The 25,954-nt window shown below is 37.1% G+C and overlaps 10 protein-coding genes across 10 annotated transcripts; 3 read left to right on the plus strand and 7 right to left on the minus strand.

The window, feature by feature from the left end:
• Positions 1 to 91: 91 nt before the first annotated feature.
• On the minus strand, positions 92 to 2,983 carry PHYBLDRAFT_161753 (hypothetical protein; the record flags this gene model as incomplete). Its single annotated transcript, XM_018434457.1, has 2 exons — positions 92 to 198; positions 1,129 to 2,983. The coding sequence occupies 2 exons, from the start codon at positions 2,981 to 2,983 to the stop codon at positions 92 to 94; spliced, it is 1,962 nt and encodes a 653-aa protein (XP_018299157.1).
• A 674-nt stretch (positions 2,984 to 3,657) lies between these two features.
• PHYBLDRAFT_129602 (hypothetical protein) lies at positions 3,658 to 5,390 on the minus strand (the record flags this gene model as incomplete). Its single annotated transcript, XM_018429295.1, has 9 exons — positions 3,658 to 3,815; positions 3,917 to 4,005; positions 4,079 to 4,109; positions 4,173 to 4,263; positions 4,323 to 4,472; positions 4,547 to 4,683; positions 4,751 to 5,038; positions 5,138 to 5,271; positions 5,333 to 5,390. 9 exons carry the CDS (start codon positions 5,388 to 5,390, stop codon positions 3,768 to 3,770), a joined length of 1,026 nt encoding a protein of 341 aa, XP_018299158.1. The 3' UTR covers positions 3,658 to 3,767.
• A 918-nt stretch (positions 5,391 to 6,308) lies between these two features.
• PHYBLDRAFT_103736 (hypothetical protein) lies at positions 6,309 to 6,539 on the minus strand (the record flags this gene model as incomplete). Its single annotated transcript, XM_018427786.1, has 1 exon — positions 6,309 to 6,539. A coding segment is annotated over one exon (231 nt), but the record flags the coding sequence as incomplete, so codon positions are not given.
• A 3,917-nt stretch (positions 6,540 to 10,456) lies between these two features.
• On the plus strand, positions 10,457 to 12,164 carry PHYBLDRAFT_56387 (hypothetical protein). The gene is made up of 10 exons (XM_018440213.1): positions 10,457 to 10,618; positions 10,669 to 10,687; positions 10,748 to 10,783; positions 10,873 to 11,093; positions 11,156 to 11,357; positions 11,452 to 11,574; positions 11,649 to 11,669; positions 11,737 to 11,782; positions 11,866 to 11,963; positions 12,035 to 12,164. The coding sequence occupies exons 1-10, from the start codon at positions 10,530 to 10,532 to the stop codon at positions 12,098 to 12,100; spliced, it is 921 nt and encodes a 306-aa protein (XP_018299160.1). The 5' UTR covers positions 10,457 to 10,529; the 3' UTR covers positions 12,101 to 12,164.
• A 233-nt stretch (positions 12,165 to 12,397) lies between these two features.
• PHYBLDRAFT_138670 (hypothetical protein) lies at positions 12,398 to 13,073 on the plus strand (the record flags this gene model as incomplete). Its single annotated transcript, XM_018430046.1, has 2 exons — positions 12,398 to 12,857; positions 12,937 to 13,073. 2 exons carry the CDS (start codon positions 12,398 to 12,400, stop codon positions 13,071 to 13,073), a joined length of 597 nt encoding a protein of 198 aa, XP_018299161.1.
• A 74-nt stretch (positions 13,074 to 13,147) lies between these two features.
• On the minus strand, positions 13,148 to 15,548 carry PHYBLDRAFT_154025 (hypothetical protein; the record flags this gene model as incomplete). The annotated part of the gene is made up of 14 exons (XM_018433292.1): positions 13,148 to 13,190; positions 13,275 to 13,500; positions 13,664 to 13,722; positions 13,786 to 13,848; positions 13,897 to 13,990; positions 14,063 to 14,119; positions 14,176 to 14,365; positions 14,435 to 14,520; positions 14,573 to 14,725; positions 14,896 to 14,993; positions 15,099 to 15,131; positions 15,201 to 15,261; positions 15,333 to 15,347; positions 15,437 to 15,548. The coding sequence occupies 14 exons, from the start codon at positions 15,546 to 15,548 to the stop codon at positions 13,148 to 13,150; spliced, it is 1,290 nt and encodes a 429-aa protein (XP_018299162.1).
• Positions 15,549 to 16,710: 1,162 nt separating this feature from the next.
• On the minus strand, positions 16,711 to 18,591 carry PHYBLDRAFT_161758 (hypothetical protein; the record flags this gene model as incomplete). The annotated part of the gene is made up of 10 exons (XM_018434458.1): positions 16,711 to 16,845; positions 16,913 to 17,150; positions 17,236 to 17,244; positions 17,306 to 17,663; positions 17,716 to 17,785; positions 17,873 to 17,961; positions 17,990 to 18,230; positions 18,286 to 18,311; positions 18,376 to 18,387; positions 18,414 to 18,591. 10 exons carry the CDS (start codon positions 18,589 to 18,591, stop codon positions 16,711 to 16,713), a joined length of 1,356 nt encoding a protein of 451 aa, XP_018299163.1.
• Positions 18,592 to 19,713: 1,122 nt separating this feature from the next.
• On the plus strand, positions 19,714 to 20,818 carry PHYBLDRAFT_178868 (hypothetical protein). The gene has a single exon (XM_018438053.1). It carries the CDS (start codon positions 19,772 to 19,774, stop codon positions 20,807 to 20,809), a length of 1,038 nt encoding a protein of 345 aa, XP_018299164.1. The 5' UTR covers positions 19,714 to 19,771; the 3' UTR covers positions 20,810 to 20,818.
• Positions 20,819 to 20,950: 132 nt separating this feature from the next.
• Positions 20,951 to 21,601, minus strand: PHYBLDRAFT_72950 (hypothetical protein; the record flags this gene model as incomplete). The annotated part of the gene is made up of 2 exons (XM_018442746.1): positions 20,951 to 21,355; positions 21,515 to 21,601. The coding sequence occupies 2 exons, from the start codon at positions 21,599 to 21,601 to the stop codon at positions 20,951 to 20,953; spliced, it is 492 nt and encodes a 163-aa protein (XP_018299165.1).
• Positions 21,602 to 23,383: 1,782 nt separating this feature from the next.
• PHYBLDRAFT_161761 (hypothetical protein) lies at positions 23,384 to 24,640 on the minus strand (the record flags this gene model as incomplete). Its single annotated transcript, XM_018434459.1, has 1 exon — positions 23,384 to 24,640. The coding sequence occupies one exon, from the start codon at positions 24,638 to 24,640 to the stop codon at positions 23,384 to 23,386; it is 1,257 nt and encodes a 418-aa protein (XP_018299166.1).
• Between the last annotated feature and the right edge of the window lie 1,314 nt (positions 24,641 to 25,954).

Raw genomic sequence — 25,954 nt, forward strand, 5'->3', positions numbered from 1 at the left:
TCTTGATAGTTAAAAGTTATCTTGTGTGAATTCAATTGCTATATTGTGTGACATTCGATCCCTAACCTTAGCTACTTCTCCACTGTTTATTTCAATTGGGCATACTATTGCCCTTAGAGCCCTTATAATCTAAAGTTTCCAAGATTTTCAAAGCTGCTAAATTCTTTGAATTATCTGATGTTTTTGATACAGTTAACGCTTTATTTAGAAGAAAAATAAATTTTTTATCCTTTTTTTTTTATTTAAATAGCAATTTAATTTTCAATGATTATTATACATTTTTCTTGGTTGCTGTGATTTAAGAAATAAAGTGAAAAAATTAGAAAATAGTTCAATTGCTATGTTAGAGAATGACATTAGATTCTTTTCAAAGGAAAACATATTCTAGTCAGTAAACTACTTCATTAATGCCTTTCAAAAAGACATTAAGACCTCTCTTTTAAATATCCAGCCAATTTAAGGAAGGTTCTTGCTACTTTGCTTGTCCCTATTGCTCATCTCAATTAGAAACAGAATTACAACGTAAGTTACCTGTACAAGAGTAATTCATTAACTTGTTTTAAAAATATAGACACCAAATATAAGTCATATGCAGAGAATTTCCCTTTCTTTCTAATAATATATATGATTCATAGTACTGGTATTAGGACAAAAAAGTAAAAGCGACATCGAACATTGTTTATTGATAGAGGTTTATTGCTTTTAATATACAAGAAAGAAAAATAATAAGACATTATAATGATATAGTAAAGTATCAGCATAGCTTGTAGTATTGAGTATATATAGTATGTATGGTGTAAGTGTATTAGAATACGAGTAGTAATGATTTGACAAAGTGCATGATGTTGCCATAGTAATTGATGGAATAAGTAATAATAGGATAGATAAATAAAGACTGAAATAGGGGTTTTTACAACTTATAACAGAGGGGGAGAAGGTAAAATGGAGATGAGATTAATGGTGGAGTCTTTATACGTCCCGACTATGGAGCCATACTTCTTTTCGGTTGCTCTCTTCCAATCGTGTATATACTCGAGCCACCTTGTGTTACACTGTCACTTACTTATTTTACGTATCTCTAAGGTCGAAACGGAAACCAATAGCTATCAACGCATCAATACCACTCACTCCCTTGAAGTCCCTTGACATTATAGCTTTGGAAACCTTTACAGCGTAAAAGAACATGTTCTTCAGTAAATTTACTTTTCCAAAATTCGTCTGACATGTCGTCTTCTTGCGTTCGTTTCGATGCCGCGCTTAAATTATAAACCCTACTAATAGGCCGTAGAGGGTTTATATTTTTTAAGGCATGTTTTGTATCGTGTATATTTAACCATTTAAGAATACTGTTAGGCTCTGTGTATTTACGACCCAAGTAGAAATTAATCTGTGATCTTGAAGCCCTTTGATTTCCTCTCGTGAGACCAAGCGGTTGACCAGGTAGATTTTCAGGTGTTCTATCTATTTCTTCACTCTCTTGGTCAAGGATAAGATAGTCCAGCAAACGAGCTCTGGGACCTTTGGTGACGGACTTTTCGTATTTAGGTTCTGATGCCAAGAAGCTCACGTTAATAAATTGTAATACTCGGAAATCAGTGTAGGGCATGTCGATACGAATATTGTTTGATGAAGGGTAAAGGGGTCCACTGATACTAGAGCAATCTAATCGCATTTTCTTCAAATTCCTACACCGGTATGAAAGATATTTGTACAGAGATGGATTTGTTCTGGTATTCAAAAGTGTGATTGCTTGTAGCCCATGAGCATTTTCTAGAATTGATTCATAAACTTCTGTATTATTCAATCGATAGAGGTATTTGCATTTAAGCGTAAGTGTCTTCAATACTGGACATTGATTTAAAAGCGTGTCAAGAGAAATGTGTTTCGGTTCCATTACAAGGTTTAATGAAACAAGTCGAGGGCAAAAGTCAAATGTCACAGATATACCATCAATACTTGGATGTTCTTCAAAGACTTTACACGAAAAGCTTTCGATGGTCTTTGAACAAACGCTCATACTCTCTTCAAGGGAATTTTCTGGTTTCGGCCAACGATAGTAGTTCAAATGTACTTCATTCCACAGAGATTTGATAGGCACTTTGAGGATGTGCATTACTTTCCAGAATTTGGTGTCGGCTGGAACTCCTCTTATTCCTGTACCATTTAGCACAACTTTTTTGAGATGTGTAAAAGCTGTAGAAAGGGTGGAAAACACGACAAGTGCATTTTTCCAGCTCTCTTCAGAAGAGTTCTCCTTGTTCTCAACCCACTCGATGTATTGCAGGGATGGATATTTACACGCAAAGTAGAACAGCCAGTATGGTTTGGTGTATAGGATGTTAATATTCATCCGTTTAATTTTTTTTGCAGGCATCGTTGTCTTGATATCCTCCAGATCTCGTACATGGATCACAGAAAACAGAATATCCATTTTTAGACTTTCCAGTTCGGGAAAAAAACTATGAATTTTATCAAGGTCTTCCCATGTGTACGTTGATTTTGTACTAATGGGACCTCTAAGCGCCAAAGTTTTAAGATTAGGCAAGAGAGACAGAACCTGGAGGATACTAAATAGCTCTTTGTCTGAATCCACCTTCGGAATGACGACATCGATATCCTCAAGAACATTCCAAAGGGTCCAATCGGTATCTTCACTGAATATGTTGGTGCTTAGCTGATACGAGCGAATATGGAGGCGCCTCAAGTTTCGAAAACGGTCTTGCAGAGCAAGAAGTTGAATATCAGTAATACAGAAACTGTCAGCAAGGTAAATTTCGTGTACATAGAAGCAAAGGCTGTGAGGACCAGCCGAATGGTAATAAAATTTGTCGAAATCTTCACTGTTGGTGAGATAAATATTATCCCACAATCTCTCCTGGAAGGGAGCTCTCCAAGATTTACACACTACAGAACATTTGCTTGCGCATTGTTTACTGATGTGCTTTGAGATGACACTGAGGACTTCAAAAGGTAATTCGGGCATAATTACAGGCAAAGTAAAGATTCTCTGTCGTGATCTGGACCCAGCTTTTTAACTGAAAAATAAATAAATAGAGAAGGCGCAGCTTTGAAAACCATAGAAAAATAGTACTGCATTTTATGATTGTACACTTTAGAAAAAAAATGTACAAAACATTACACAATGTTTGCTTGTGCACAATTCAAAAAATCTATGCACCCACTAAGATTTCTACAAATTAAGCTTCAAAAATTGCTTAAGGCTCTGAGTGATTATACCTTCCTTATAAGGGATGTAGACCACGAACAGAAAGATTCAAATCCAGGTTGCAAGATCTGAAGATTTAGAAGGCGTAAGTATGGAGAATATTATATAAAAAAACAGTGCTATAATTATCTACTACATACTGCGGCAGCTATTCTAGTATAAAGCTATTTAAGATATCTACTTAAGATTAAGTCAAAGAAAGTATAGTTCACTCAGTTTATATAACAGCAGAATATTTAATAATTCTACCATATATATATTGTAGTGAAATACGTGTCAGATTTTCATTCAAAGATTCTTGTTGCAAGGCTCAGCATTTATTGGCATTTTTCAGCAAAAAACATTATTAATTATTGAAAATAAAATAAAATAATCCCACTATTTTTATTAATGCTTTGCACATAAATAATGAATTCTTGTGGCTATTTTCTGTTCAGATTTGAAGGGGTGTATTTTTATTTTTATTTTCATGTGTGAAACATTAGTTATAGTGTATATCAGAAAAAAATAATACAGAAAGATGTATATGGATATTGGCTCTTTATCGTACTGTTGATCGCACGTAGAATAGGTTGTAAGCTGCTCGACTCTGTTGTTTTTAATAATAATAATTATAAAAAGATAAATTAATTTGGTTTAAACACTTGTTTGTTCTGTATAGCTATATATATATATATTGGATAAACATACCATAACCTTGTCTTCATCACAGACAGAAAATCGAGTATCATCAAAATTATGCCATTGGTCTCTGTACTTGTTACGTACACACGCAGTATCTGAAGGAATAAACCAAAAATACATACAATAGTTAATTAGATCATCTCATTCACAAGTAATAGTATTACTTACAATGTCCGCCAGTAAGTGAGCCATAGTGATTCTACATACATATGTACATAAATGCATTTAGTAATCATGTGATATAAAAAAAAGCATTACTTACAGATACAGCATACAAGTCATAATTGAATGATGGTCTCTCCTGCGATGGATCTGTCATTGTACTAGGCACATATCCAGAAAGATCAAGTCCTCTAGAAGCATGTTTAATGAGTTTGTACGCATTATATTAAACTATACACGATTAACTTACTTTAGTGGATATGTAATCATGGTCTCTAATTTATCTCTAAAGGGTCCATCGAATGAGAAACGTTTCAAATGTATGAGAAGGACATCAGGAAGACGGGATAAAGTTAGGCTTTTTGTGGCACGACGACGTTTTTTACAAGTTGGGCAGTTCCTAAAACATATTATCTATTAGTTTTTCCTTTTCTTCTTCTTTTTGTCTAGACACACATGTGCATATGTATTTACCATGCATTGTCTTTTTCTAAAACTTCTTCTTTGACAAAATAATCCAGGCATTGGAAAAGAGATACACTTGGAGGGCCACTACGTTTAGCTGGTATTGGTAATGAAAGTGACATGAAGGTGTTATAGGTTGTAGATGTCTACATAAACGATTTTAAAATAAGCCAATACATCCATAATACTCAGAAATACATATATACTACTTACAGTATTGCATGACAAACATCTTAATCGACTTCGGTATTGTCCTTGGAAAAGAGTAACAATCAAACTAGCATTGCGAGCCAAGTATTTTTCCCATGCTATTCCACTGGCCTTCCAATCGGGTAACTTTTCAAAGGCGGCCTCTTCCTCTGGGCTTTCCAAAGTCGGTGATGGGCGCCTTATGACAGTATTAACATCTTCATGAAGACCATCGAGCAAGAAGTTTAAAAACTCTTGGGAATCTTGTTGCTCAGTACCAGAAAACTGGGGTGCAAATTTAATAAGGGATTTCTGATAGAAAATAGGAAACGAAAAGTTAGCTTATATTAAATTTCCTTTTCTTATTAAAACCTTGCGTGAACTGAGGAAATAAAGAAATAAAAGACTTACTCGGAATGTTACAGGAGATATAAAGTTGTAGTTGTCATTCCACATCACACTCAAAAGTTCAGCAAAGCTTTTTGCTAATACACCTCCTGTGCCCAGTGGGTTTTTGCCATTGATGTGATTTTTATAAGTTCCAGCTAAGATACAATTCTGTCAGTTATTGTTTAACTTAACATATATACGTGTTTATAAACTCACAAATAAAATATCGCGCTAGTGGAATTGTTCCACTCAGGCACTGGATAATAGAGTTCATAAAACAAGTGTTTCCCAAGTTCTTTAGACCGGTTGTTCCAACCACAACGCCCAGCTGAGAAAATGAGCTATTGGATACTGGCGCTTGAGAGTGGGTAGTAATCACAGAAGGATGAGGCCTAGTGAGACCAGCAGGTTTTACTGGCAAAACAGGAGGCATTTCAGTAGATTTTGGTGGACCAGTAGAAGGAACATTGTTTGGGAGTGTGCTAACAAGGTGCGGTGGTGGAGCTGGTGGCGCAGTTGGGTAAGGTGGTTGGATGCGCGATGGAGGTGGAGGCAAAGGGTGTGAGGGCCTGTTGGTTTCTGGCGCGGCACCATAATGTGTAGTTGTAGTGTCAGTAAATCCATGAAATGGATTATCAATAAAGGTGTTCTGTCTTCGGAGACCAGTTGTTGGTTGAGTGGAGGATGTGACTCGTTCATTGATCGAACTATTGGGATGAATTTTTGGATATCTGGTTTCAACCGATTCTTGTTTTGGAGTACTCGGGGACGAATTTCCTCCATAGCGCTCTGGCTGAGGCATACCCATAGGTGCCGAGTAGCTCAAAGAAGAGGAAGAGCCATTTTGGCTAAATATTCCTTGCAATGCTGGGCGTGCACCATCGACCGGACGACTAGGAGAAGTGGTAGTACTATTTGCATAGTCGGGGAACTAGAAAAAAAAATCCATATTTTTATATAGTCAATATAAATTTGAGAAAGAAGAGAATCAGTTGTTAAATAAGAAAATAATTACATATTCGTAGGCTGTTTGGCGCACTTGGGGTGATCTTCTGTCATTATAATCCGAGCCTTTTCCAACCACACTGTAAAGCCAATGCTCTTTAGGTTTACTATTTGATCTTTCTGATCTTGCTGAAGAAGGTTCTTCTTCCACCGAAGCTTCTGGATTAAAGCTATAAATCCCCTTTTCTCCTATTTTTTCTTGCCAGGCATCAAACCCACCAGCTAGAAGCATAGGTACTCTTCCGAGCTTTTTTGTGAATTCGAGTTGATAGATAGCCAATTTCAAATTTCGTAGTGTTTCACTTTCATCATGTATTCCTTGGGAACTTTGGTCATAATACACAACTACATCAAATTTGTTGCGATGACTAAAGACATACTGGTCTGACTCTGAATTGAGAATAAGAGATTCTTCAATTTTCATGGATGACACGCTAGAAACCGATTGGTACGATAAGTAAACCCAACTTTATACACCAAGAAAGACTTACTTTTTCTGCATGACCAAGGGCTCAAGTTGGACAACCCACTTGTGTTTTATGCATGCTCTACGGAATACATTGCGTGGCCGAACATCCAGCACCAAGACACTTGGCGGGTTGTCTCTCTTGGTAATCCAGTGAGCTAGTTCTCTGGGTTCAACCACCAATGAAAACGAAAATGCATAGTTTGTACGTGGAGGGAGTTGTAGGGTAAACTCGGAATACTCTTCGCCAGAATAAGAATCCGAACCACCAGAAATCTGAATAGGTTGATCTAAGGGAGGAGTTGGTATTTGACGTGTAGGAAGTGGTCTGTAAGGCTCTGGTATTGGCATGGATATAGGAAGGGGGTTATCTACTGGTAACTTCGGAGGGACAGTGGAGCTGGGTTTGTGAGTTGGGACAGGCGGAAGACTGTCAAGCATGGATAGAGGTGAACTGGTGTGGGATGACCCACTGCTGTTATGTTTCCCGATTGTATTGTCGAGATCATCGGCGAGAGATGGAATATCAGGATACCTTTTTAGCACACTTTCGAGGTCTTCTTCATCGGCTACGGGTGCAAGACCTTCAAAATGAATGTTTAATTTTTTTTTAATGCCCTCGAGCTTCACTATAAGAATGTTCGAAGCGCGCTAGTGCCAAGCATTGCCAAGTTAATATCATGTCACAAAGCAGACAAAAGGATTCGTACCGTCTCCAGTTTCTGGTAATCATCCCTATTATTGCCAGTATTGTATCCGGGTTTTTTGGGAAGAACCTCAATTGCAATGCTACATGATTACAATGAGCATCAAAGCGTACCTTGTAGGAAGAAAAGAAAAACTATATTTATATATTTATATATTTACTTGCAACCTCGTAGAAAGTACACATATGCAGCATCGAGAGATCCATTTGCTAATGCTCTTTCTCCCTATAAATTTAAATAAGTTATGAGTGGAAGCTTTTAATAGTAATGAGTATTTGTACCTGGTCAAATGTGGTGTTTGCAGAATGTAACCAAGCTTTAATACTGTATGTTTTAATATCTGCTTTGTTCACTTCTGCTTTCTTTTTTAGTTCTTCAATGGAATTTGCGGGTGGTTGGATAGGAGAATTCGGGAAGGAGTTGTTGTAGGGTGGGGATGCAGAGACGCTCATTAGTAGATTTAGATTTGTGAATACAGTACGTAATGCAGGTGATTCTAAGAAAGAGCTGAATAACAAAAAAATACTGTAAAATAGGAATAGTTTCCACCGTCTCGGAATTGATGGAACCATTTTCAAATCATAATGTCGCTACTTGAATAATACACTATTCTGCCTTTTCATTAGAGTGCTTTTTAGGAAAGACATATAAATTGAGGATATACTGACAATAGCTTTAAAGTTCTTGATAGTAACATGGTGCTTTGATCTTTAAAAAATATGGTCAAAACTTATATCTTATTTCCATATTTCTTCCTTAAAATTTTATCTTTCGCCTAATGATTTAAAAATACTTACCAATGATTGGTTAAAGTGAAGGTTTCCAGCTATTTATTTATACATGAATTATATGATACTGTTCTTATTTTACCTTGCTCTTTAATAAATACAGTACCTCCAGTGTCAAATGGCGCTTTTTTAATAAGCCTTGCGTTTTTTAACTTCTCAATTGGTGCTTTTGTCTAGCCCACATTTGACTAGCCCAAATTGCGCTTTTGGAAATCTCAAGTTACATATCAATAATCATCAAAGTTCAAAACGATGAATATATGGTCTAAGAGAGATTTCATTTGCAGAAATTTATCAAGTAGGTCCACAGAATGGGAACTAAGGTTCCTGTGAGCATATGTACACACCATCTTAAGAGCCGGATTTGGACCCAATCGAACATGTTTGACATGCTCTAAAAGCCAATGTTCAAGAGAGAAAGGGTTCTATAAGTACCATCTAAGGATTTGAAGGATTGTATGCTCCAGGAAGGGGGTTAGCTTAACTCAAAGGGTCTTTACAATATTGTAGCAGGTACTCATAATAGAGTTGCGTCCAAGCGACAATCAAATTTCGTAGTGGCCACATAATATATTACTTTCTTCGTCTTCTAATTCATAAAATATATATACATATAAGAAAACGCTAATATTAGGGGGACGACATTTTCTGATGGGAAACAATGTTTTGATTTTATTGGACCACAAATTGCGACTTGCTGTTCGGTAGCGAATACTTATATCTGGTCCTTAAGGATCCATACTTATAATAATAAAAAATACTTTAATATAAGGCAGGATACTAGTTTTGGCCAAGTGTAAAAGCATCCTCTTAAATATGTAATGCTATATTTAAAGCTTTATATTACCTGCAATGAATTAACTGATATATAGAGAATAATAAAATAGTTACCTAACATCTTAATTCAAGTCATCATATTCTAATAGGAAATGCCGTACCCCACCCTGGAAACGTCGTGCCCTTCCCTTATGGCACCTTTCAAGTACATTCGAGTTGGTTTACTCTCTCTAGTTACAAGTACAAACTCCTGAATCTTTGCAATCACTATTGTAATGGCACTATAACCTTTAACTGGTGACACAGGAAGAGGTTTTTGGGTAAAAAAAATACTCCTTTCAATTGAAAAAAAAACGGATATTTTTATTGATAGGATTCGTATTGAAGTGATTTCTAGAAAGTACTTATTAACACCATGATTTTTAAATTGCTAATCTGCAATAAGCAAAGACGTCTATTTTTTATCTACGAAATTTTTTTTTTTATACAATTGATTAATAGTTCTTATGAGATGACTATACAATAGAAAAGGGTTTATATTTAAATATTGAATTAAGAATTTCAGGACACGTCGTTTTACTTCAAAGGATTAGAGAAAAGACATCGGACCTCGGACAAGTAGTCACAATAAATTAGTCCGGCAAAAAAAAGTAGTGCCCCATTCTGAAAATGTCATCCCCTCCCTCTTCTCTGTAATTTTATCGTTTCCTACTACATAGTCCCCACACTTTGTGTGTTCATCAATCTCTCCCCAGGCATCTACCTCTCCTTCTTTAGGAAGTACGACCTGTTTTTGGGCAATTTAATAATAAAACTTTGTCAATTCAGGTATCAGCAATCTTACGGGGACGACATTTTCTTTTTTTTTCTTTTTTTGTATGAGACAATGTGTTCTTTTCACAAATAGTGTTGCGAGAGACACACCTTTACACGAAATAATGCTTGTATTAAACTAGAAAATAAAATACGAAATGATTTTGGTCATTACTTTCATTCCACTGCTGTTACCTTAGATGTGTTGGATTGTCATGGATGATTCAAAGGAAGCTAACTTATCGTGTAGAATGTCTCTAATAATAAAAATATCAGCTGGAGTCAGCAAAAAAAAACTTTTTTTCTATCTCTTTAATGACGTTTAAATTATCGAAACTGCCTTTAGAATTATTATATATTATATGCGAATACTTGGATATAGATGCTTCCCAAACATGAAAGGATTTCATATTGTAATGGATAAGGCTCCAATTCACCCTCGCGATGTCGTTGATCCTATTGTTTCACAAAGAGAATATACATGCCAGTATACCTTCCTCCATATTCACCTGAGCTCAACCCTATTGAGATACCTTGGAAGTATTTAAGGATCGAGTCAAAAGAGGGAATTTGACGGATGCAGAAACACTTTCTTCGAGAATAATTGAAGACAGTGAGGATGTTTCTGCTGAACATTTACAGACTTTTATCTAGCACTCGATAAACGTAATTCCTAATTGTAACTGAATTGAGCATACCGAACAAAAGTCACATGGAACACAAGCTTGTCAGAGGCAAAAAAAAATGGGCATGCGATTCGTTTGATTAAGAAAAGTTGGTGATTAACAATCATTTCTCCGTAGTAATAACTATAATAAGAGTAATATAGATATATATATATAGATATATTTGTCACCATGAGTCTTCGAAAAAGTACAAGAACTATTGTCAGAACAAGTACACTATTTTATGGAGAAAAGCCCATTCCAAAGCTGGCCACAAAAAGGTACTACGGTCATTTTATAGTTTAAATGACTAACTGATTAGAATGATTAGCAAATCATCAATGAAGAAGGTGAGACTATCTTGTATCAATAAAAACAGTATTCTCGACCAACTATTTGACTCTTAGAAGAACAAGACAGCTGCAGTGACAAGGACCACAAAAAAGGTACATGACCATTAGACTTTACCTTTCAGCTATATATATAGACAAAAAAGAAAACTAAACATTTAACACTCACACACTTTACTGTAAAGCTAAAAGCTTCAAGTGATCCTAGCTCGTCTAATGTTATTTCCGCTGCTTCTGCAACCACCATAAGTGATGAAAAGAGTGCCGAGTTGCGCACCTTTGATATCCAGGATGCCATTGATCATCTCAAAGTATCTGATCCTAAATTAGCACCCTATATGACTGAAGAATCCTTTGAGTATCTTCGGAAAAGACTAGGAAATGCAAATACAAAGAATCCATTTCGGTAATAACTCAAATACTTTATACGCATACCTTAAATGTACTCTAAAGATATGTTGTCTTTAGCGCCTTAGCAACTTCAATAATTTATCAGCAAATTCATGGAAAGGCCGCGGCTGCAATCTGCACCAGGTTCATAAAACTGTTTGATCCACCTGTCCCTGTTCCGGATATTGTAAACTCTGATTTTGATTGGTTTCCCACACCTAAAATTGTACTTGACAAGACTCTAGAAGAATTAAAGGCTGCTGGCCTATCAACAAGAAAGGTATAAGAGAAAGAAGGAGAGAGAATTAACCATATTTCGGGCTACTTGAAGGTGTCGAAATCATTTTCTTTATTAATAAAATATTTGTGCAAAGGCAGAGTATATTCAATCTTTAGCAGAAAAGTTCAGAGATTGTTCTGTAGATATAGACCGTCTTCAAAGCATGTCGGACGATGAGTTGTCCCAATTCCTGTGCTCTGTCAAGGGTATCGGTCAGGTAAATGCACACACACATATAGATATTTGCATATATATGAAATTCAAGTCACTTAATTATGCTTATCTTCCTAGTGGACAGTAGATATGTTTATGGTATATTCTTCTCATTTTTTGGTTATAACGCACAAGATATAACAAACCACACACCCACACACAATAGATATTCAACCTTGGACGACCGAATGTCTTACCATTGACTGATCTTGGTAATTTAAAATATATATATATAATAACCCTGTACTAAAACAAGTAAATAAATAATAATAATAATAAAAACACTTGTTCATAGCCGTGAAAAAGGCAGTTGCCCGTCATTTTGGACTTCCAATTGGTCCCAAAAAGTTTCCTACTGCAGATGAAATGTGCAGAGTAACCAAGATATGGGAGGTTTGTACATTCCATTTGAGTTCTGTGATCAATCAATTAAATATTAAAGCTTAATACGCAATTTTCTGCAGCCTTATAGAACTGTAGCAACATTGTACATGTGGCGCGGCTCTTCGACTGTTATATCTGCAGATTAGCACACAATATATCTCTTTTTCGTTTTTTTTTTATCTAAATATACTATGAAACAAAAAAGACCCCAGATGTATGCTGGTTTTATACCAATTCGATACTATAAAAGCCGCTCTGTCCCAAAGATACTCTTATTCTATTCATTAGCTGACTTATATCGTCGAAATACTAAAAGAGGATAGCCTCTCAATACCTTGGAGCTTTCATCAAGTTCTTGACTTCTTCTACAGCACGTGACCGTTAATCAAACCTAACATCCTTTCAAAGGCAAAAAAATAAAAGGAATCAATGCCTCTCTAACCATGTCTTTCATTCCTCGGGTCGGTATCTCCATTGCAACCAAGGCATGCCTAAACCCCGGACCATTAGCCAGACCATTGATCAGACGAGCCTTTCTGACTCCAGTACGGACAATGTCTACTCCAACGGCTGCCTCGGCCAGCCGAGATCAGCAGAATAATCTACGTGTGGCAGCATCACATTTTAAGCGTCAACGACATCTTCCTTACTTCTTGGAATATCTCATGTGGGTCGTATTTGGCTCAGAGGCACTACATTTGATATGGTTAAAGATGGAATACAAAGAGTACAAGGAAAAGGTTGAACACAAGATCCAGTTGCTTCAAGAAATCGTTACTCGTATTGAGCAGGGCCAAGAGTTCACCGATAGTCTCAGAGAAGAGATTAAGATGGTCTTGTTGAATAATAAGCAGGCTTCAGCAACCAACGATGTAGATATTGATGATGCCTATTTGGAGAAACGTATGTCCAATTTCTTATTTACTTTTAATTTATTTTACTTATTTATTCTCATCTCTTCTCACATATTTTATTCTTAAAGTAATTGCATCTTCTGAGAAACAATCAGTGGCAGAAGACGGAGCAGAGTTTAATGGGCCAGTTGAAGAAAAGAGAAGCACAAGATGGGTTGAATCGACCGAAACAATAGATGGAAAGAAGAAGCCTGTTTTCTTATAGAGTTTATTTATAATCATTGCATAGAATGTATATATATATATATATATATAAATATATAAATTCAAAAAGAATCCTTAAAATCGACTGATGTCCCGACCAAAACACCATGTGAGAAACCTATATATATATTTAAAAAAAAGATAGTGAGACTTCATAGATCTAGCAGAAAAAAAAAGCAAAAGGAAGGAAAGATAGATTTACCAGTGGTATGGGATGAGCATTCGATTACGGAGACTCATACTCATGCTGAAATAAGCAGATCTCCATAACAACCAAGGAAGGTGCCCAGATTTTTTGGCTAGCTGATGGACAGACGACATGTCAACAAGTGCCTCTGAAGATCCAATGTATGCCATCATGCCTCGATTCTTGAATTCAAAGCAATTCGCTTCCATATCAGATCCATGGACCACCATCTTATTAAAGACTATAGATTCGAGTGGGTCATTCTGTCTTTGCTTTTATAAGAGAGAGCTTTAAGAAAAAGAAGGATACCTTTACTGAGATAAATAGCCTTTTGGGTAGCAACTAAAAGACGCATATATTTATAGAAGGTTAAAGAGTATAATTGAAAACATAATTTATAATACCTTGGGCTGTAGCTGGAAGATCGTTGTCTTTTATAGTCGCGCAGTCTCCCAAAGCATAACTAAGATAAAATCAAACATCAACAAAACAAGAGCTTAATTTCTTGTTTGGGTATTAGTCTTACACATTTGGATATGGCTGCTGAGTGGTTTCATCAATCACCCGTAGTTTCGAGTCCGTGAGGATTCTAAACAAGATAATTAATAAGCCAGTAGATATTAAGTCAAGCTCAAACCTTTGTTTTTTTGTATCCATTACTACATTCTCGAGTGATTTAACAAGTGGGTTCTGCATTAACCCAGTAGACCAGACTAGGAGACCATACGGAACTATTTTTTTTATTTCTTTCACTGTCAGTATATAAAAATATTAACTTTTCTTTATCACTTAAAAGTACACACCGTTGCCTTCATCACGAATAACCAAATGGTCAGATTCGACTTTCTCAACATGTCTCTCTAAAGTTAATAAAGTTAGGTCAAGACTAATTCCGGAACAAATTATTCAAAATTACGTGTTTTTATCTGAATGCCTTTTCTGTTGAACTTCTTGTGTGCATAATCAGAGAGATTTGTATCAAAAGACCCAAGGATGTGTGGTGCAACATCATAAAGAGTCATTCGTGTCTTTGACATCAAGTCTGGATAGAGTCTGGACATATCAGATGCAATGAAATCATATAGCTCGGCAGAAAACTCGATACCCTTCACACAAAATTGAGCAGTTAGTAGTAGTAATGTAAGGTAGAATTATAATACTACTATTATTCTTACAGTTGGGCCTCCTCCTACAACCACAAAATGAAGCCTGTCTTCCTTTTGCTTGCTTGTTAGACCAGACTGAGATGCATATTCAAAACCTGTATAGAAAAATAAGATGGAATTGAGGCATTTGTAGATGCAGTAACATACATTCTATGACACGCTTTCTGATTCTTCTAGCGTCATTAACATCCTTTAAAAAGTGTCCATATTCTTTGACGCCTGGGATTCCAAAAGTGTTTGAGTAGGAGCCAACGCCGATAACAAGCTTATCATAATCCAACGTAAATTTGGTGCCGATATCTTTAAAAATTATACGCTGTAAGTACGTAGGAAAAGATTGTATACGGAGAATATCAAGCTACCTCCTTCATGATGTGAGGTACAGTGAATAACCTGATTAACCAAGTCTATTAAAAAGTACTATTAGCTGCGTTGCCTTTTAATATATATATATATAAAGGAATACACACCAATTCTGTCACATCGAGCTTGCATAAAGTCAATATCTTTTGAATACCCACGCACGGGCTCTGTTATGCATCTAAATTCGAGAGTCCCAACAGATGTGCTATATAGAATATAATTATTCGCATTATTTCTAAAAGTATTAGTATACAATTAAAAAAAAATGGGGTTTTTGGTTTTGCTTCAAACAAAAAGTAAAAATACTTGCCTTGCAAGAAGGGGTGTAAATACAAAATAATTTCTTTTTATGTTAAGCAAAAGAAGATTATTAGATGATATATGGCTCATTATGTTCTTAAAGGCTCCTCACCTTGGAGAGACTACGGAAACATTGTAATCTTCTTTATTAAGCTCTCTCATTAGCTTGAATCCTGTATGTCAAATATATATTTAGATTTTTAAAGAAAGAGAGAAAAAGTTTAAATGTTTCTCAAGTTGTTACCAGCCCAACCGGAACCTAGTAATATGACATTATTTTAAATTTGATTTTTAAGAAAAATGTCAGTCAAGGATGCTTTCACATGTCACACAGTGGATTGCTCTTACCAAGAATGACAATCCTTCCTGATGTGGTCAATGTTTCACAAAAAGAAAGAAAGAGGATCAAGATGTATTTGTTATGACATATTGCTAAACGGATCAATGTTTTATTGGACATTACCTTGGGATCTTGCAATGGTCCTGGTTTTGTTTCGTATAAATTGTTTACCTGTACAATTTGATTAGAATATTTATAAAAGTAGTATATTGATTGTAAAACTTGCCATGTTGTTTTGCTGATATGTGGAGTGAGGCTACTCTATACTGATTTGGTCGAATTCCATGAGGAACAAGAGCTGACCCTGGGTGACTCTTTTGAGCCCAACGGGTACCTAGCGGAATCGTTTGATAGGACGTCAAAGCAACGACATCTAAAGGTGAGATAGAGATTAAAATAAAGTAAATAGGTGGTTGGGTTATAGGTTAAGCTATAAGTTACCTGATCTTCTTGTTAATGTAAGGAGCATGTTTGCTAAAAAAAAAGAGAGAGAGATCCTTGTAAAATTGGTAAGAGTCAAAAAGGTAGTAAGAGGGTTTATATAGTATATATATATAGATTAAAGAAATAAAATTAAAATAAAATAACTAATGACAAAGCTTGTTTCAAAGAGCTATTCACCTCGTGGGTTTCATAAGAAAAGACCAAGTTGGCCATAAAGATAGAATACGAGAATGATAGGCCCAATAGATGACCAGAACAAGGTCTGAATTGGAACCATGCTCATTCATGTGAAGATACGGGAACAGATGTGGCTTTGATGGGTGGTCATAAAGGATTCTAATAAAGGGGTAGATTATCATTCTAATTTGGTGCAAACTTATAGATCATTGGAACCAAATGGTAACAAGATAAATAAATACATAGTATATGTTAGGACTGGATTGTCTTGATGCGGGGAAGCGTACAAAATACTAGATTAGGAGAGATAAAGGAAAAATATGGATATGTCATCTCAAATGGCAGGACTAAAGTGTATCTGCAATCAATGAAACTCTTCCACATTTGGCTCTGTACTGTAATTGGTTCTTTCGGCCAAAGTGGGACAGATGCTTTATACTATACCATAATCAAACTGATGAACTCAAAGGTCTGCATCTTGCACAGTATTATCTGTACATACATGTGATTTCAATATACCTTTATGTGTTTTGTAGTTAAAATTCAATTCCTTAGAAAAATGCCTTTGGATACAAGGTTTTCTAGGTTTCAAAAATTATAAAAAAAGATCTTTATTTTATTTTAATTTTCTTTTAAAAAAAGAGTTGTTCCAAAATTCTTTTTATGTAATAAGAGGTAACTTTTCTTCTATTTCTATCAACATTTCACTAGCAATAGCTTTTGTCTCATTCCATGTACTGTGCAAGAAACGTACTGCAAATGGATGCATCCCTGGCGAGTTGTTGTTCATGATTTCCTAAAGAATATAAGCCAGGATTAAATACTATTAAGGCCAACAAACTCCAACTATAATCAATACTCACTTCCAACTCCTCTACTTCTCTAGCAGCTTCTTCGTGAACTTGTCCACATATTGACTGTAGCATAATCATCACTCTTCGCTCATTGTCAGCACTAATACGCTCTGTCTGGCCCATTACAACATCATTCCACTGCATAACCCGACGATTAAATCCGGGTCTACCTGCGCCTTCCAAGGCCAACAGTCGCAAAGCACAAAGCAATCTGAATGATACATCGCCCTTTTTTATAGAATAGTCACTACAATTATATATTAGTAAGGATATTGATAATTCGGGTTTAATTTTTCATGTATAGCAGTAGTAAAACAAAGCCCAAATCTTACCCTGAGTATCTATGGTGCAAATTCATATTAGTCTCATTGATCTGTAAGAATAAGAAATAAACATGCTTACCCAGCTCCCTCCAAGATTTGTTTTTTAATGATAGCGCCCTCGGGTGTTTCCATATCATCAAATAAAGACCACACCTCATCATCCAATTGTATATAATTGAATACATTATCAGGCACAACAAATCCATATTCTTTCAATATGGCCAAATTATCATGTGGCCCATAGCTGATAAAAACTTGCTCGCCCTTGGCATAGGGCACCAATGTCTTGATCTCAAAACACTGGTTTTTGATATTGAAATCGCTCTGAATTTTGGCATCCCAGGCATGGTTGAGAAAATCAAGCATAGGTGCAAGTGCCATATTTCCTCCCTTTGCAGTAGCATCTGCGGTTTTTAGGTGGATGCATCTAGTGTTTACTATAAATTTAATATTAATCGATGATTCTACATATATCAATAATATAATTACCACACAACCAAGCCCACTCGTATTCCTCATAAAGAATGGGCTCTTGGGACTGAAGAGAGTCTCTTTTACTCTTCGTTTTTTTTTAAAAAAGAAACATTCATCTGTTTAGCCAATAGAGATACTAGAAAGCATACCTATATATATTAGGTCAACTCACATTAAAGAATTTTGCGGCTGCTACAAAATCCTCTTCGATTTTGTGTTTCTGTTGGGCTACTTGTTCTAAACCAAACCGGGTAAATAAGACTATTGTTAAGTTGTAGATAGTAGTTACCTGTCAATGAATGTGGTAAGTGATTTTGGAGTTCTGTGGGATACTTTACAGGCATGGTGCTGAAATGGGATGGAAGTAAACTAGTATATGGTTCCCACCAAGACTCTCGATCACGACACAAAAGAACCAGATGTAGTGCCAGGAGTTGATGAGTGCTTAAAGGGTGGGGGCCATAAATAGCCATGAGGCTCTTGTTGGTTATAAGGAAACGCCTAGGTACCGAGACAATGACTTCTCCAGCCTGTACCTTACTTAATATGTGCGTTGATTTATAAACTATCATATTTTCTTTCTACCTCAATAGGGCTCATGGCCATCATACCTTGAGAATATGCATATTATTACCAAAACTTTATCACTTTCGGAGCCTTTTTTTTATTACTTACCACGACCAGTGTCTGCATAATTATAGATAATCAAATACACGTGTTAGTGAGTCGTGAAAATAAAAATAACAAGTAGCGGGAAGACTTGCTTGGGAAATGAGCAAGTTCTAGCTTTGTTTTTGGAAAGTCATTTGAATCGAGCCATTGAATGAACTGCTCATACTTTTGATCATGGACAACTAGTAATGAGATTCCCGGAATGATTATTAGCCTCATTGTATTAGTACTTATTATTATTACTTTACCTGTGCCATGTGTTTTGTCTATCATTCTGACCAAAACAAAATCAATTGGTTAGTTATTATCTTCTGTCCTGAAAAAAAACAAGAAAATATGTAAAGGGTTGTAGGCTACTTGAGACGATATAAAAAAAGTGACTCACAAAAAAACTGCATTATTCTTACACATATTTTTTTGGCGTTCAATCACAGTCAAGTCACCCACAAATGTAATTCAATTCAATTCAATTCAATTTTTAATAAAATGCCTGTTGTCATTAAAACACTACATACTTAATACAAATGTACTGCTCCTTGACAGGACAAGCTTTATTTATTGTCTGAAATAGCCACAGCTCTCTTCTACTGTTGGTCATCATAGAATATATTTTCATTTAAGGCATTTAGGTAGCTATTCCTCTAAATATACACTATGCTAAAACAAAAGAGCGATTTTGGTGAGATTTTTGCAAGTTTTTCGGGGCTTAAAGTGTTTTATATTGCCCTGTAAATACAGTAAAAAGAAAAGAAAAGAAAGATGGAGAGAATATTTCGGGTGTGTACAAGAAGTATTGCTAAAACATGCATAGAATAGTGGGTTTAGTCAGTAGGAGAATAAATCCCAAAGGTAAAACATGCTCGATATAAACTCTAATACATCTCTCATGACATGTTCCAAAGCCCAAATCCCATAGTAGTTTGATTACATAATGACTGAAAGATAACAATCTTACTAGCTGATGCGATAAAAGTTAGGGCTAAAGAGAAAAATTTAACTGAATTGATAAAGAGGCTCTCATAGAGTGTATGACTAATTATACTTTTAATGAAATATGATAAAAGTAAAAAAAAAAAAAAAAAAAAAACAACAGCATTTGAGGTACTTCAAGGAGTGCGATATCAATTTTTCAAAACACGTCTCCATTTTTAGAAGTTTTACAAGTCCAAAAAAGTACAGGGACTTGAAAGTCCGTAGAGCAAATCCCTGCAAGACAGCAGGGACCAATATACATCGGATACCCAAATATGGTGTTTGACTTTGCTTACTATCGACACCATTAGTAAGAAACATTTTATTTTATTGCCCTGTCTCATTCTTTTAGTCTCTTGTTCATTTTACACTATTGTTATTACTATTACTATTACTATTACTGTTACTATTATTATTATCTTTAAATATGACATTCAACAACTTTAAGTTTGTTTCCGTTGATCCTACTCAACCTGCACCACGTGGTCGACAATTGCATCAAGCCATTGCTAATGAGAATGTCGAGACAATTGAAATCCCAGTTATATCTTGCGATGAAGTACCTATACCTGACAAAGTCCAAGAAGTCGAAAATTTCGAAGACGATGAAGAACCCGAAAATAACGCTGGCGTAGAAAGCTCTTCTGAAAGAGCAAACGATCGTATCTGGTGCAAAAATGCTACAAAACTATTTTTAAAAGTTGTCTTAGATACAGATATCTACATCAAAACTAGATCTGCAGGTGGTCACAAGAGGAAGATTGGCCACCTCTGGGACAACTTTTTGGTAACGTTCAAGAGTGAACCAGAATTCAAAAGCTTGCCTCGTTCGTTCAGGAGAGTGGTGGACAGCAGCAAGTGTAACAGCAAGTTCAGGTCGTTGAAGAAAACATATAAGAAAGCTACAGATAAAGTATTGGCCCATACTAGTCGTGGTATTACTCGCTCCCGCCCACCTTGGTTTGACGAAATGTGTCAAATTTTCTCGAATTGTGATTCAGTACAAACAGCGGTTGAAGAACCTTCTGCCACAAGATCTGGTTCGACATCCTTCCGTGTCCCTCTCACTACGTCACGTAATCAAATCCAGCCACTCAATGTTGATCACAATGATCCAATTTTCGACCTCATAGCTTCAGTGTGTACATCCGTAACAAAAGAAGTGAGAGTCTCTGTACGTGAATTCGCCGAGGCATTCCTTGATACCATCGAAGAAAAAGCAGAAAAGAAGAGGAGGGTTGATGCAAAGATGGAGTTGAAGCTGAGGAAAGTTGTGGCTTTAGAGAAGCGGGTTGAGTTGATGGAGAGAGAAGCCGAAGACAGAGCTCTTGAACGGGAAAGAAAAGAGAAAAAAGATGCCGCACTTCTTTCGCATTACAAGACGATGAATGAAATTTTATCGATTCTTGCAAAACGAAGTGTACAAAGCAGCAACAGCCAAAACAATAAAAAGGGTGAGGCTTGAAATAAAATCAAATCCGTATTTATTTGTTTTTACCGTGTTATGGTATAGAGATGAATATATGACAAAATAGTACTTTAGGGTGTGCGAACTTTACAATCCGTTCATCGCTCCATTTCATTTTATTACGCCTTGCTCTTTAAGTCATCTATAATTAGCATTGAGGCAAGATTTGGTTAAGGAATTCATTTTGCTGTGATTCTGTTGGTGTCTGTCGTCTTTAGAGAATGGCTCTACCGGTAGATCTGTCTTATCGTTTTCATCGCCTTCCAAAACCGCACGAATCTCAGTTTCATTGTCAGTATTGACAGTGATAGTATCACAATTGTCAATATATGGACTATGTAAAGCACAACAAGTGGTAACATTCAACAACATTTTATCAGTGTTCATCGTAAAGAGATATTTGCATATGTCCCTCAATTGTGACACGAGATAATTAAACAACGTTTCGATCATATCCCAACCGGGTGCCTTCACCTTGTTGTTTATTGTTGTTGTTGTTGCTGTGGCGGATCCAGCATTTTCGATAGAGAAAGGAATCAAAAGCTGGGGAATAAAAGGTTACGCGAGATCTGTCTATTAAAAAAATTTAAAACAATCAAATGTCAAAATGATGTGGCACAGATAATGAATAATATTTGATACTAATCTTCAAGTGCCTCTAATGGTGTATGTGCCATCAAAACAGTGTTTTCTGGGGCTAACTGAGAGACTCCTTTTGGCTCGAAAACATGCCCACCCATCCGCAATATAATTTTTTTCTTGCTCTTCGCCACCTGAATCACTACTCATTTTCCGTAGTGTAGGTTGTTAAGTGAAGACCAATTTCTCATTAACCATATACAATCTAGGCTAAAGCCGATGCGAATATTGTGTGATAGACGTTTTCTTGGCTTGGGATCGGTTGGCATATGAGAAGAGGCGAAGATCGCAGAATAAATGTCGAAGACTTGTATGGCTTCTGGTATTTGTATAAAAGGAACTTGGGATACTCAAACTTATCAACTTGACCAAAAATGAGAAAATAAAATCTGGGTAAATGCCTAGGGGATCTCTGGGATATCCACAAGATGTGTTGGTACATACATTTAGTGCCAATTTACATGTGGCATGTAGACCAGGGTCAGCGAAGAGGGAAACAGCTGAAGGATCGATGCCCGAGTTTCTCTAGGAGTTGAGCAGCACAAAAGAAAGCAAGGTCGTATGCTGTTAAATAATGCAGAAATTTCATAATGAGTACAATAAAAATAGTGTGCCAATATGAGAGCATATATTATATTAGAACGTTGCTAGATAATATTTTATAGATGCTCAAACATTGTTATTCGTGCTTCCAGCCATATCTTAAAAATGTTCTAGCATGTTATCAACTCTTGCCCTTGTCACTTATATCAGACACCAAATAGAGCCCGATGTGGTCTTCTACGTTAATATTAAAACAAGGTTTTATTTACTTTAAAGAGAAAATCTTATAAATTGTTCTGGATATACTAATTCAAATTATTTAGAGGGCAAGGCTTCGTTATACTTTGAGCATCGTTTGTGAAAATAGAAATATTGCTGATATCCTGAAACTTCAACACATCCTTAACCAATTGTTTCATTATGACACTTTTTTCTGGAAATACTTATACAGTGACATTTAAGATTGAAGTGCTATAAGGTTAATAGATAATGTTCTGAAGGGTCTTCGTGTAAGACGAAGACTAAAAAGAAAAATAAAATAAATATTCCAACCTGGTCATTGCCAGGTATTTCCAAAATGCTTTCCTTATTTATTTTTGCAAAGTCATTACATTTGAATAACTTAGAAAATTATTGTATTATTAGTGTATGTACAGCATGGGGAGAGTGGAAGGTGTTTTGTATTAATTACAAAAATATGGCGAGAAAAAAGTAAAATAAATAAAATATGTCTTTACCCTTGAGCCACAATAACAAAGAAGTATGAATATTTGAAATCGAAACAAATAAAAAGAAAGAAAGAGAAATAGCGTTGAATCAGAATCCGACTTCAAAACAAGAAAGCTTTCCAAAGTCTCCTACTAAAGGCATATTTTTTTTAACTTTAGTTTAAAGCAAGTGTAATTAATAAAGTATTTTTACCTTAACGTCGCTTTATAATATTATAGTAAATCGGATTTTTACAGACCGAGGTTAAGACAAGGTATATTGAACCAGTCAAAGTAATAAGAGCTCCAATGCTTTTATTTGGTACAGGAATGTCTTGAAAAGTCTGTGGAATCTAAAGGCTTAAATTGTGGGGTTACCGGTGTTGTCGTTTTTTTATCGAGTGTTTAAAGAAGGAAGAATGGAGAGAGTAAAAGAAGAGAGATAGTTTGCACGTGATATGGTAACAGTAATGGTATACAAGTTCAAGATATTACAATTGTAAATATTAATTTTTTTGTTTGTAAGAAGCACTTTATTAGGCTTGGGGGGTCTGGTGACACTCAAAAGGAGATAATCAAAAGAGTGATCACAGCATTTGTTTGGAGGGTTTTCTAGCTTTTTCAATGTTTTTGGGTTTTTTTTTGTTTTTGTTAATTATAATAAATATAAGTATAAGTTTTTTTAAAAGAGAGGATTGAGGTCTAATTCTTGGCAAATGCGGGTTAGGGTCTTGCGAGCCGTACCAACAACAGCAGACGGAACAAATGGTGAATCGTCAAAAATGAAAGTCCAGTGGTGACGCCATATCGCAAGGAGGGTGCATCCAAAGACGGTAGAAGGGGGAATAGAAGAGTTTAAGGAAGAGGGAAAAGAGAAGAAGTGAAAAGCGTTGTGTAGTGCGGTTGGGGTAGGTATTGTGCCAAAGAATTCCAGCCACATGCCGATCCACACCGCGTTTTTGAGAGGACAAGTGAAGAAGAAGTGGTCTTGGGAGTCGGAGGAGAGAGAGTAAATAGAGCAGGTAGGAGAGGGAAAGGCGAGAGGAAGCAAAGAGTGAAGACGGGCTCGGCAAGAAATCTTGTCGTGTAGACCACGAAACCAAATATTACGAGCCACCAGGGGAAGGGGGAAAGACCAAAATTTCCGCCAATGACGAGAGCCACGGGGGGGATCGAAATAGCGGGCACGGACGAGATGGTGGGAGCACAGCCCGCGGAAAGTGCGTGTGGAAAGACGTGCCCAAGTCTGAGAAGGTACGAGCGCATTAAAGAAAGGGAACAAGTCAATGGATGTGTCATCTTGAACGGGCAGAGACGGATATTGTTCGGTCAGTTCACGAGGAGAGCAGCAAGCGCGAACGATTATCGGGTGTAATGTGAGGGTGTTGAGTTGAACTCGGCTAAGGAACTTATTAATAACACGAGAGCGTTGATGGCTGCTGATGATGGAGATGGACCGTAGCGACGCCAGGGCAGGGTCAAAGGTGTAGAGGTGGGAAACCAAAAGATCGTTCCAGGATGGGGGGAAGCGTGCTTGGGAAGCAGGGACAATGGTGACCGCTGAGAGAGGCAAAGCAAGGCAAGTAGTCGAATTTACCACAACATTATCAAAGTTGTGCGGCAGATGGTCAATGGCAGCGAAGACTAAATGTAGAGGAGAGGTAAGATCCCGCCATCCAGAAGGACGCATACTTGGAAATAGAAGGGGGAATAGGGGAGAAAGAGAAGGAAGTGAAGCCTGTAACAAGCCGGACATCCAGCGCGGGACCAAACCAGCGGGGGACCGAGGAGCGCGGACGATAGGTTGAAGCCAACGAAGTTGTAGAGCGCTCTGCTGCGTCTTAGGATCGATGATACCAAGTCCGCCTTGCACGCGTGGGAGGCAGAAAGTATCCAAAGAAATCGGGGGGAAGGTGCCACGTTGAAGGAAGCTACCCATGATGGACCTGATCTTCTGAAAGAAGGACATAGGTAGAGAGACCACACGCAAAACATGCCAAAGCTGAGAGAGTATGAGAGATGTTAGAACGGTGGCTTTACCCCGAAAGGAGAGAGAGAGCGAGATGAGTGAAGATTGCAGCTGTCCTCAATCCTTTGGAGAAGAGATGAGCAGAACGAGTCCCGTTGAGCCTTGGAGTGAATCAACGGAAAGCCAAGATAACGGAGAGGTACGGGCGAGGTGCGGTCATGCCAATCGGTAATGTTATGACGACGGAGGGTGGAGGTCCAATCGGGGAGAGGACTACCAGATAGTGAGAAAGCTTGCGTTTTGTGGAGGTTGATACGCGCATTGGACGCAGCGGAATAGGTGGTGAGATGTGTGTGGAGTCGAGTAAGGTGAGCCGGATCTGGGAGAAATACCAGAAGATCGTCGGCATAAGCTAGAAGTTTAATAGGAGGAATAGTAGCCACACTATCAGGGACAGAAGGTCGAAAACCGAGGAAGGATTGATCACTTATAACCCGTCGCAACAAAGGTTCAAAAGCCAAATTGAACAAGATGGGAGAGAGAGGGTCGCCTAGACGGAGGCCACGCAATTGTGTGAGAGGGCGAGATAGGAAGCCATTAACGTTGATCTGAATATGTGCAGAGAAAAACAATTGGGTGATACAAGTTATTATAGATTTAGGAAAGCGAAAGTGATCAAGAACTCGGCGCAAGTATTCTGGGTGGACTCGGTCGTACGCTTTCTCCTGATCAAGAAGAAGACCCACTCCAGTCGAGCTTTCCTGAAGTGCCTGAGCCATGACCATCCGGGTGAGCATCCCATTATCAGCAATAAATCGTCCTTGAACAAAGCCAGTTTGGTAGGGAGTGACAAGAGGAGTGGCAGCAGGGATCAAACGAGAGTTAAGAAGACGAGTGAAGACCTTAGCATCAGTGTTGATAAGTGCGATGGGTCGCCAATTCCGAAGGGAGGTAAGGTCGCCTTTTTTCGGGAGAAGACACACGCAGGTGGACATCCAAGTGGGGGGGGGGGGGGGGGGGGGGGGGAAAAAACCCCCCCAAAAAAGTTCCTTTTATACCCCCCAAAAAAAAGGGGGGGCTTCCGGGGGGGCCAAAATGAAGCCCAAAAACCCCCAAGGGAAACCCCCCGGGACCGGGGTACTGGGATTGGGGGGACCGAAGGGTTTTTAAAATTTAAAAAAAAGGGGTTTTTTTTTAAAAAAACTTGGCAAAAAAAAAAACCCCGGGGTCTTTTTTGGAAAAAAAATGTTAAGGTGGGGTAAAAAAAAAAAAAAATTTTCGAAA

This window comes from Phycomyces blakesleeanus, assembly GCF_001638985.1.
Source record: "Phycomyces blakesleeanus NRRL 1555(-) unplaced genomic scaffold PHYBLscaffold_1, whole genome shotgun sequence".
NCBI classification, from domain to species: domain Eukaryota; kingdom Fungi; phylum Mucoromycota; class Mucoromycetes; order Mucorales; family Phycomycetaceae; genus Phycomyces; species Phycomyces blakesleeanus.